The 12,404-nt window shown below is 35.2% G+C and overlaps 1 protein-coding gene across 1 annotated transcript in view; it reads left to right on the top strand.

Moving 5' to 3' along the window:
• Window positions 1-857: 857 nt before the first annotated feature.
• LOC120162121 (structural maintenance of chromosomes protein 5-like) overlaps window positions 858-12,404 on the top strand; it is a 27,192-nt gene continuing 15,645 nt past the window's right edge. The window contains exons 1-10 of the mRNA XM_039172298.1: window positions 858-1,050; window positions 2,406-2,583; window positions 2,660-2,813; window positions 3,343-3,416; window positions 5,214-5,363; window positions 5,437-5,541; window positions 5,612-5,757; window positions 11,285-11,396; window positions 11,509-11,664; window positions 12,248-12,369. Coding sequence (XP_039028229.1) covers window positions 1,013-1,050; window positions 2,406-2,583; window positions 2,660-2,813; window positions 3,343-3,416; window positions 5,214-5,363; window positions 5,437-5,541; window positions 5,612-5,757; window positions 11,285-11,396; window positions 11,509-11,664; window positions 12,248-12,369 — 1,235 coding nt within the window. The 5' untranslated portion in view covers window positions 858-1,012. The remainder of the gene's footprint in view (window positions 1,051-2,405; window positions 2,584-2,659; window positions 2,814-3,342; window positions 3,417-5,213; window positions 5,364-5,436; window positions 5,542-5,611; window positions 5,758-11,284; window positions 11,397-11,508; window positions 11,665-12,247; window positions 12,370-12,404) is intronic.

Below are 12,404 nucleotides of genomic sequence, written 5' to 3'. Positions count from 1 at the left end.
AATATTTTCCAACTTGTTAAAAAAAAAACAAATATATAATAAGGACAATTTGATCAAATATACATTCTAATAATCTTTTATTACTTTAACCAAACACTATAATCTTACATTCCTGCTAAAACAATCAAACACAAAATACAACATTCCCAGTAATCATATTCCCTAGTAATCTTACATTCACAGTGGTAATCTTACATTCTGTGAACCAAACGCACCCTAAAGAATTTATGAGACAGTCATCGAGTTTGTGTCCGTATATAACTACAAAACTCACAAAGGCAGAAACATTATACACATATTTTTAATATTTATTTTTAAGATAAATATAATTTTATGAATAAATCAAACTATTTTTGTGATTAAGATATAATTATTTTTCTTTAAAATTTAAATTTAAATTCAAATAGAACATATGTAAGAATGTTTGTATATTTATTATTAAATGATTAAGAAATTTTTGAATAAATAATATTTTATAATCATTCAAAACTAATAAAATAAAAAAAAATGAAAATTATGCAAGAGGGATTTTATGATCATAACATTCAAAGCATGAATTACTTCTAACAATTTTTATCTAGTATTAATTTTTCAATACCACATGTCACTATATTTAGCATAAATAAAATTAACTCATAATTGTGAACTTAATATATACTTTTATTTTTTTCTCTAATAATATCTTAATATATCACAGAAAAGAAATTAAAATAATTATAAAAAAACCATAAAATTACATGGGAGAGAGTTAATCATGTCGGTGGGCCTACTCATAATATAACCTTTCTTCGGGTCGGCTTTTTAGTTTCCCGCCATTACTAGCTTATACACATTCTCTTTCTCTTTCTCTTTCGAAAATTAGGGTTTTTCTAATTCCATGGATGATTGGTCTGATTCAATCATCTTCCACGGTTTCAATTGGTTTTACTTCTGTCCTAAATAAATTCTCATTGCCTAAAGTCACCGTTCTAATTGCAACTGTCTGGTCAATTCGTTGTTTCTTGTTCTTCCAATGGAGGAACCTCGCGTCAAGCGCCCCAAAATTTCAAGGTGATATTACTCTTTTATGCTTTTTTGTTTTTTTTTGCTGTTGTATTCTTCAGGGTTAAAAAATTAGGGTTATATTTTAAGAAAAGAATCTCCTTTATCTTTACTTTAGAGTGAAATTCAGTGTCACGACTGGTTACCGAAAAAGCGCGGGAAATTGTGGGGGCACATAGAGGATCAGTTTGAGAGAATGAGCGTTTGAACTTCGAATTTTTGTTTGTTGGTGATAAGAGGAGATAGAGTTATTTGGGCTCTCACATGTTTTGTCTGTTTGTTTCCCGAGAAAATGTGTCCGTGGGAGAAGGGAAATGTGAGAAAAAAAGCATAGTTTTCAGAATTGGACCGGTTAGCGAATCTATCATGCTATCGGTTTACCGGTTCAACCGGTCCGACCGGTCGAAAGAATCGGACGACGTCATAATTATTTAAAAAATTAAATAAAAATACTAAAAATATTTAATAAAAAATAATTTTTTATATAACAAATTATATTTAAAACAAGCCATAACATATATAAGTTAAAAACCATAAAATCAATTGAAACAAAATGATTCAAATTAATTATAATATAATATTTAAGATAAAACATATTAAATAATAAATATAATTATAATTAAAAAATAAATTTGAGGCTAAAAAAATCATAACAAAATAATATTGTTTGGTTTAATTTTCTTTAAAAACAATCTCACATGACTAAGAAAGATAGAATAACATCCCAAAAGTTTAAAGAGTAAAAATATGAGAACAAAACAATCCCACATGACTAAGAAACATAAAAGAGCATTACAACTAACTTCTATAAATAGTAGAGGTAATTTGACATTCAAAATCATGGAGACTTTTGGTGGGTATTGAGTAAACTATTCTTTCACTTCAATCAAGCTCGAATTTTAGGTTTTAATCGAGTTTCTAAATTTTTTTGAGTTCAAGCCTTTTTGTGTTCAAGTTTCAATATTATATTTCGAGTTCGAGTTGAACTTGATAATTTTTAGCTCGTGAGTTTGAGTCGAGTTGAGCTTATTTTTAAAGTTTTCAAGTTCGAGTCGAGCTCAGCAATACTCGAGTTCGACTTGACTCGTTTAACAAACGACGTCGTTTGGTTTAATTTTTTTTTAAAAAATAAATAAAATTGGCGGTTTTTTCCGGTTTTCAGCCGGTCTGGTTTGAACGGTTCAACGGTTCCGGCCGGTTCACTAGTAACGGTTCAACCGGTGTAGATTAAACTGGACTAGGCAGCGGTTTTCAAAACACTGGAAAAAAGGGAATTGAGATTTTTTTATTATTATACTTCTCATTATCATATTTTGAGCAATCATCTAATTGGGATAAATGGATTTTTCACTTTTTTTGTCCAGGGGCGAAGATGACTATTTGCCAGGAAATATCACCGAGATTGAGCTCCACAATTTTATGACTTTCAATCACTTGGTATGCAAACCTGGACCTCGGTTAAACCTTGTCATAGGGCCAAATGGTTCTGGTAAGAGCTCTCTTGTATGTGCTATTGCACTTTGTCTGGGCGGTGAACCTCAGGTTGGTATTCTTTGGTTGACTCTATAGCTTATATTTTGTAGCCTGTTTAAGACAAAGGGTGTTTGACTCTGTACAGCTGCTTGGGAGGGCCACAAGTATTGGTGCATATGTGAAGCGAGGGGAAGATGCAGGATATGTTAAGATTTCTTTGAGGGGCTACACTAAGGAAGAGCAGATCACTATTGTCCGTAAAATAGATATTCGTAACAAGTCAGAGTGGTTGTACAATGGTTAGATGTTAAATTCTTGATATGGCTCATTCTCTATTCGAACATTTTGGTCAATCATGGAATATATATATTTACTGGTTGGATTTGATTGGAAGGGGCTATAAAGTCAACTTAGGAGCTACTTGTACTTAAATTTTTCAGATTTCCACTGTATTGGTTGACTTTACTTCTTGTTTTTTGTACTATAATTTTACATAGCACATAAGTTTCTCTTTGCTTTTGGTGGATTGGCTGTAACTGGCCTGATTTTTTTAGTTAAATTCAGTGGTTGATATTTGTTACCTTGTATATAAGGTGTTCATTATTCTTTTTCTAGGGCTTGTTTACATATCTTCTATGTTCTGTTCTTCTTTGTGTATGGTCCCACTTTCTTATAGATTAGTTGTCGTGAAAACTCTCTCTCTCTCTCTATGGAAGGAAACTCTCCATTGGGGTTATAGACTTGATTTAGTATTTTTCTTATTGGAAAGAAGGAACATTAAGAAAAAAGTATAATATGGTTTTACTTACCAATGATTTGTTGATTCAGGCAAACCTATGGCCAAAAGAGAGATATTGGAAGTAATTCGAAAATTCAACATCCAAGTCAACAATTTGACACAAGTGAGTTTTAGAACTACGGTTTGGAAGTTACATGTCATCTTTCTTAACTAACATTCATGACTGAATTTGCATGTTTGATGTTTCTGTCTGATATATCATTTTACTGTATTTTGAGCGTATTGTCTACGGAGTTTGTTTTGTATGTACTTGCTTGTCATAATAGTTTCATATCAATTTTTTCATGTTGCAAAAATTTCATTTGGGAGACTAGATATAAATGAATATTTTTTAGAGGCGGTCACTGTAAACTATCTTTTGTTGCTTCGCTCCATCGTTATCAAGGTGTGCCTAGTTTCTAAGGTTAGATAAAGTGAACTGCCTCAAAGCCTTTTGGCAAGATGCTATTGATCAGCTGGTTGCCTTTTGAGACAAAAGGTGCATACAAGTGTGCTTTGGGTAAATATTCATGAACGATTATTTATTGAAAGATTGAAGTAAAGGAAACTATTGAGATTTTTTTGGAGGACATTATGTGATCTGATGAATCAGATTCTCAAACATTTGTTGGCAAGATTTTATGTTCTGAGCATATTCCACAAAGTTTTTTGTTGAGCTGCATTTCTTTTCATATCTTTTGTTTATCCCATGCTTTTCGCTTTAAATATTAGCAAGATGCAATACTGAACATTAACATCTGGAAATGGATGTTTACTTTTTAAAAGAATAACTTGAAATATTGTAAGGTTTCAATCGTAACAGGGCCGATTCAATGCTTCAATAGTTCAATAAAAAGCTTTACAATTGTTTTCTGTTGGAAAACTGTAGAAGAGTTCAGGGGGGAAATGTCTTTCTTAAAATCTGTCTTTTGCAATATTTTTCAATGAATTTAGGGTTTTAATAACTAAACTGGAGGAAGAGTATGTGTATGATAATGCAATATTGCTGCTTTGCTTGAGGTTGTTTTGTAAGTGAAAAAGAAGTTGCTGAACATAGATCCAAATTGAAGTCCCATATATTATTATCTCATGCAGATTCTACCTGCTTAGAGTCTAAAAGATTCATAATTCAGCATTTTTAAGTGGTTTGACTTAATATCCAAGCTAGAGGAGTTCAGCTTTGCACTTTATACATTTATTCTCATCAAGCTTTAATTAATAGCAGCTTCTATGTAAAATACGAAGCCTTGAGTCTTAAACACAAACATATAGTCATTAAGACTTTGACAGTGTGTCTTGGTTGTATTTTATGTAATGAGTCCCTGATCAATAAAATCCTAAGGCACTCTTTTCCTCCCTCCAATGATTAAGGAACTTTCCCAAGAATTCCTTTAATCAAGAAGGGGGTTTTTAATGAGGCCTGTAATTTCTATAAAAAAAAAAGACTTTGACGCCCATTCTGTAATGCTTTGGTGCATTATCTCGCATTTTAGTAGATGGTGAACGGTTGTGATTTACATTAGACTTTCTCCTGTAACTCCCTCTGCGTGTCCCTTTTTCCCCTCCCTTGTTTTGTTCAACCAAATCATATTTGTGATGGAGATTAATGGATGCCGATTTTTTTATTCAAATTCTAGCGATAGATAATATCAATTTATCTCGGTACTTCTAAGTTCTATTTGGTTACTTGGCTGGATACAAGTTCATATTTCATTCTCTAATATTGTATTCAGTAACTGATATCTGGATTTTGAAATTTTAATTTTCTCTTGGTTGAAGTTGATAATACTTATGTCATGCCTGCAAATACCCGTGTTTTCTTCTTTTCTTTCTCCTTGTATTTGACAGTTCGGTTACCGGTATTCGCTCATGTTCCTTTCCTTCTCTTTTGTGGGGGTGGGTTGGTTCTTTTCTGGGATAGTTCTTACCACAAGATCGTGTCTGTGAGTTTGCGAAATTAACTCCCATTCAGCTCCTAGAAGAGACCGAAAAAGCAGTTGGTGATCCTCAACTTCCTGTGCAACATTGTGCCCTTGTAGAAAAAAGCCGTGAACTAAAAAAATATCAAAAAGTGAGATCAAACTCTAATTCTTTGGGTGTTATTTTACAAACCATTATGTTTGAACTTCACCCATTTTTATTAGGCTGTAGACACAATGGGAGAAAGTTTGAAACAGCTGGTAGCGCTTAATGCTGAGCAAGAAAAAGACGTTGAGCGTGTTCGCCAAAGAGATGAACTTTTAGAAAAGGTTTGCCTCATTATTTTTTATTACCTTAGTTGCTTCAAAACATACTGAAGTGTTTTTGTGGTAAATTTAGGTTGATTCTATGAAAAAGAAATTGCCATGGCTGAAGTATGATATGAAGAGGACTGAATACTTGGAAGCCCAAAAGAGGGAAAAAGAGGCCAAGAAGAATTTGGATGAAGCTGCAAAGACACTGAATGCATTCAAGGCTCCCATTGAGTATGATGGCTTGGTTATTTTGATTGTATCGATAACTTTATTCATTGGTTTTTCTGTTCACTTCCATGTGTAGACATTATACATTTAACTGAAACTACATTTAGCCTTAAAATTTATAAGTTTCTGTTTCAATTATTTTCTGTCGTTTAGAAAGTTGATTATTTTCTATGAAGAGTAGTGATTGCTAGATCAACTAAATGATCACAGTTTCTATTGTTAATAGGACATTTTATATGAAATTATAGCGATGTCCTTTAATTTTGATCCTGAAGATATTCATTTGAATGCTTACATGCTTTTGTCCTTCCTTTGAGTGTATTGTCTATTGCTATATGTAGAATTATTTGGAGTTTAGTTTGAATGCATATTTGTTTGCGTGTTAGAGGGCCGAAATTAAGGAAATCCAGAGTTAAACAGATCAATATTTTGTTCCATATTTTTAGGGGATTATGGTAGCTTGTTACCATATCTGTATATATTTATTTTCTGTTTATTTCTTTATGTTTTAGATAGATTTGACCCTATTCTAGGTAAGTTGTATATATCCCTAGAAATTAGGTGTTTCAGCATCTATATATAGGGAACGTGTAGCCTGTTTTAATATATTGAAAATAATAAAGAATTCCTCTACTTTCAGCATGGTATCAGAGTATTCTCTGAACCATAAATCCCTCATATGACCAAATACGGCAGAAGTGACTCAACTGCTTCCGTGTCTCAAATAACCTCCAACCAGGTAGCCATGGCCTCCAGTAACAGTAGTGGAGATAGCAATCTAATGCCCATTACAGGACACAAACTGAATGGGAACAACTATCTCCAATGGTCCCACTCTGTTATGATGTTCATATGCGGAAGAGGAAAAGATGATTATCTCAAAGGAGTGGCTGCCAAGCCCAGCCAAGATGATGAGAAGTTCAAAATCTGGAATTCCGAGAATAATATGGTCATGTCATGGCTCATCAATTCCATGACAAATGAAATCGGAGAGAACTTCCTACTCTACAAAACATCAAGGGAAATCTGGGAGGCTGCAAAGGAGACGTATTCCAACAATGAGAATACATCTGAGCTGTTTGAAGTGGAGAGTGTTCTCCATGACTTATGTCAAGGAGATTTAACAGTAACCCAGTACTTCAATACACTCAACCGCTATTGGCAACAACTGGACTTGTTCGAGGAGCACAATTGGAGCTGTCTAGATGATGGAATCAGGTATAGACAGATCATTGAACGGAAGAGAATATATAAGTTTCTGATTGGATTAAATAAAAATCTAGATGAAGTAAGAGGAAGAATCTTGGGATCTAAACCTCTACTTAATATTCGGGAGGCTTTTTCTGAAGTCCGGAGAGAGGAGAGTCGAAAGAAAATCATGATGGGCTCTCAAGAACCAATGACAAGTCTTGAGAGCTCAGCCCTTGCTGTTAGAGGGAACTCCTACAACACCAATGACACCAAACCAAAGAAAGGACGCCTTGGTGTGATCACTGCAACCGACCTGGTCACACTAGGGACACTTGTTGGAAAATTCATGGTAAGCCTGCAGATTGGAAGTCTTCCCGGTCTGCCAACGACAAAGAGGGGCGAGGCAATTTTGTCTCAATGGATGACAAACCTTCACCTGAACCTACTCCATTCAGCAAGGAACAATTAGAGGTTCTACAGAAGCTGTTCAACCAGTCTTTGTATGCCCAAACCTCCACTGTGGTTGGTACTGGGTCCTTAGCCCAAAAAGGTAATTTTTTAAGCGCTCTCAATGTTAAAAAAGAGACGTCAAATCCATGGATTATAGATTCTGGAGCTTCAGACCATATGACTGGAAATGAGAACCTATTTTCTACTTACAGTCCATGTGATAAACACTTAACGGTTAGAATAGCCGATGGTTCACTCTCAAAAGTGGTTGGTACAGGTTCTATTAAAGTATCAGAGAATATTACACTTGAATCAGTCCTTCTTGTGCCAAATTTGAATTGCAATTTACTGTCAATTAGTAAACTTACTCGAGACCTGAATTGTGTGACTAAATTTGGTTCAACCATGTGTGAATTTCAGGTCTTGGACTCGGGGAAGACGATTGGCAGTGCTAAAATGTGCTCGGGACTCTATCTTCTCGAGGTTACAAATCCTCCTCAAGGCACAACTTATCAGTCCGATTGTTTAGTGTCTGGTAATCCTACTTCTTTTTCTGTCAGTTGTTCTAATAATGATAGTGCAATCATGTTATGGCACTATAGATTAGGACATCCGAATTTCTTGTATCTTGAGAAACTGTTTCCTTCTCTATTTCATAATAAAAATCCAAATGAGTTCAAGTGTGAAATTTTTCAATTCTCTAAACATGTCCATAATTCTTATCCCAACCAATCTTACAAAGAATCCCATCCTTTTTCAATGATTCATAGTGATGTTTGGGGGCCATCTAAAATAAAAAATGTGACTGGTTCCCGTTGGTTCATTACATTTATTGATGATCACACTCGGCTTACATGGGTCTTTCTCACGAAAGAAAAATCAGAGGCAGGTCAGATTTTCAAAAACTTTAACACCATGATACAAACTCAATTCCAAGCCAAAATCCAAATTCTGAAAACTGACAATGCCAAAGAATACTTCAAATTCATACTCAATGATTATCTCTTGAGTCATGGCATCATTCATCAAAGCTCATGTGTCAATACCCCTCAGCAAAATGGAATTGCTAAAAGGAAAAATCGGCACCTTCTAGATGTTGCAAGATCTCTTATGTTTTCTACTCATGTACCGAAACATTTCTGGGGTGAAGCTATTCTCACTGCGGCATACCTCATAAATCGGATGCCATCTAGGATTCTCAACTTTCAAAGTCCTTGTCAAACCTTACTTCAGTTTTTCCCAAATACACGTCTCATCTCCACTATTCCCTTCGAGGTTTTCGGGTGTTCAGCCTTTGTTCATGTCCATCAACATAAAAGGGATAAACTTGATCCTAGAGCACTTAAGTGTATCTTCCTTGGGTACTCTCCAACTCAAAAGGGGTATAAGTGCTACTCATCGGACACTAAACAGTACTACCACTCCATGGATGTTACCTTTTTTGAGCACCAGCCCTATTACCCTAAATCTGATATTCAGGGGGAGACCAATTTTACTCAGGAATATCAAATTTGGGATATTGATGAATCAGTTTAGCTCTCTTTAAATCCTGACCAATCTCACCCATCACCAAATTCTAAACATCTCTCCCTAGAATCTTCCTACCAAAATCTGGACACTAGTAAATCAACAACTAATAATGAGTTGATTACCTATTCACGGAGGAGGAAGAACCAAAAGGAGATGGAACCACCAGCACCTCTGCAACAAAACCAAGAATCTGATCCTAGTCCAAGATCTTGTGAAGATCCAGCATCTCTGCAGCAAAACCAAGAATCTAATCCTAGTCCAAGATCTTGTGAAGATCCTTCAGGTAATCCTAATCTTGAATCCTCACAGAGTGAACTAACTGGTGACGACAGTGACTATCCTATTGCCGTGAGGAAGGGGGTTAGAACTTGCACAAAACATCCTATATATACCTTTATATCATATGAAGGCCTGTCACCAAAATTCAAGTCGTTTGTTGCCAACCTCGACAGCACTCAGGTCCCAAATAACATACCTTGGATCTCCCGAGTGGAAAGCTGCAGTGCATGAAGAAATAAATGCACTTGAAAAGAATGGCACCTAGGAAATATCAGAATTACCATCGGGAAAAAGGCCAGCAGGATGCAAATGGATATTCTCAATCAAGTACAATGAAGATGGAAGTGTTAATCGTTTCAAGGCACGACTAGTGGCAAAGGGATTCACTCAATCGTATGGAATCGACTATGAGGAAACATTTGCCCCAGTAGCCAAGTTAAACACAGTTCGGGTTCTCCTATCACTAGCTGCAAATCTTGATTGGCCCCTTCACCAACTAGATGTCAAGAATGCCTTCCTAAATGGGGACTTAGCTGAGGAAGTTTACATGGAAATCCCTCCAGGATTTGAGACACCGAAAACTGACAACAAAGTTTGCAAACTTAAAAGATCATTATACGGGCTCAAGCAATCACCAAGAGCTTGGTTTGAGAGATTTACCAAGGTAATAAAGAATCATGGCTATTCTCAATGTCAATCAGATCACACCTTGTTTGTCAAACACTCATTTGCAGGAAAACTGGCTATCCTCATTGTATATGTGGATGACATTATCCTAACAGGAGATTATGAGGAAGAAATCAATACTACCAAAGGTCTTCTAGCTAAGGAATTTGAAATAAAGGACCTTGGACAGCTCAAATACTTCCTAGGTATGGAAATTGCAAGGTCAAGAAAGGGAATCTGTGTTTCCCAAAGAAAATACGTATTGGATCTATTAACAGAAACTGGGATGCTTGGATGTAAGCCAACGAACACACCTATGGATTCAACAACAAAATTAGGCACTAAAGAAAATTGTGCACCGGTGGATAAAGACAGATACCAAAGGCTAGTGGGTAAACTAATCTACCTTTCTCACACACGACCAGACATTGGTTTTTCTGTCGGCATGGTAAGTCAGTTTATGAACAATCCAAATGAAGAACATATGGAGGCGGTGTATAGAATCCTAAGGTATCTGAAGCTAACACCAGGGAAAGGATTATTTTTTGAGAAGAATCAAAGAAGAGACATAGAGGTGTTCAGTGATGTAGATTGGGCAGGATCAGTACAAGATCGAAGATCAACTTCAGGGTATTGTACTTATGTGTGGGGAAACCTAGTCACATGGAGAAGTAAGAAGCAATCAGTGGTGTCAAGGAGCAGTGCAGAAGCTGAATTCCGGGCAATGGCCCATGGTATTTGTTAGGGAATATGGCTAAGAAGGGTACTAGAGGAATTAAGAATTTCTAGTGAAGAACCTATGAAGATGTTCTGTGATAACCAATCAGCAATCAACATTGCCAAGAATCCAGTCCATCATGACAGAACTAAGCATGTGGAGATTGATCGGCACTTCATAAAGGAGAAGATAGAGGAAGGGATGATCAAAATGCTATCTGTACCCACATGTCTTCAAACAGCCGACATTCTTACTAAGGCTCTACCAAGAAAGACTTTTGATGATCTAAGTTCCAAGCTGGGGTTAATTAACATTTACCATCCAGCTTGTGGGGGAGTGTAGAATTATTTGGAGTTTAGTTTGAATGCATATTTGTTTGCGTGTTAGAGGGCCGAAATTAAGGAAATCCAGAGTTAAACAGATCAGTATTTTGTTCCATATTTTTAGGGGATTCTGGTAGCTTGTTATCATATCTGTATATATTTATTTCCTGTTTATTTCTTTATGTTTTAGATAGATTTGACCCTATTCTAGGTAAGTTGTATATATCCCTAGAAATTAGGTGTTTCAGCATCTATATATAGGGAACGTGTAACCTGTTTTAATATATTGAAAATAATAAAGAATTCCTCTACTTTCAGCACTATATTCTTCTAATTATAGTGAAAATATTCATTGAAAAATTAATGCTTGCAGAAAACAAAAGCAGGAGAAAACAAAGCAGGAGGATCAATGTAAACGCATAAACAATCTCATGAATGAAAATATTAAGAAACGGAATGATCTTCTGCAGAAAGAGAATGAGGCGGTGTGTTGAACTTGTCATAGCCTTTTTCTGTTTTTCTTTTTCTTTTTGTATTTAGTCATATGAGTTGTTGAATAATTTATATTGATATGATGAATCAATTCCACACTTACAGGCAGTGCATGCACGAGGTAAATATAAGGAAATCGAAGATTTGAGGAGAGAAGAAGATTTTCGCAAACAAAGTATTATAGAGGCTAAAAAGAAACTTGCTGATGCTGAAGAAGATCTTCAGAACCTGCCTGTATATGAACCTCCTAAGGAGGAAATTGTAAGTCAAATGTTTTTGCTTTTGTTATTATTTCTTTGGAATCCCTTAGGTACCGCATAAAATGGTTGTAAACCATGATTTTATACATAGCAGACTTATAGTTATCTGCTTCTGGGAGATATTAACGTGGATTTTAGTGACTTCTGTCCCTAACTATTAATATACTATTATAAGCAAAAAATGTGGGTGGTATGGTTGGTTTTTGCATGATTGTCTTTTTCCCTTAATACTTGATCATTTGTGGTGATCAAAATCATGGTGAATGTGTTCATACTTGATAATAAAATGAAGAATAAATTGTTACCTAGATACTTTTGGTAAGTGGGAAAATTTTCCAAGAAGTTGAGAAGATGAACTGATTTTCTTTTTGGGACATATGCAGTATTAGTCTACTCTTTTGTAGAGCTGATATTATAATTTTAAGACAATTATCCTTATATATTGGCTTAGAAGAATTTGGTAGGATAATCAAGCGTTATGTTTTTCCTTTGTCAGAAATATACTGCTGATTAACCATTTGCTGTATATTTTTGACAATTTTGACATTATGCCGTCTGATGTTAATCTAACTTCTTTTCACCAGGAGAGATTGAAAATTCAAATTGTGGAGTTAACTTCTTCTGCTCAGCAAATGATGCAGCAGAAGAAGGAGAAAGAAAGATCTCTAGGTCAAATGAAAACTGACCTGAGGAACTGTGTGGATTGGTAAATGGTTCAACTTCTGTTTGTCTCCTATTTTA

This window comes from Hibiscus syriacus, unplaced genomic scaffold, assembly GCF_006381635.1.
Source record: "Hibiscus syriacus cultivar Baekdansim isolate YM2019G1 unplaced genomic scaffold, ASM638163v2 tig00111402_pilon, whole genome shotgun sequence".
NCBI lineage: Eukaryota > Viridiplantae > Streptophyta > Magnoliopsida > Malvales > Malvaceae > Hibiscus > Hibiscus syriacus.
The sequence above is the reverse complement of the archived record's forward strand: the minus strand, read 5'-3'. Positions and strand labels throughout refer to the sequence as shown.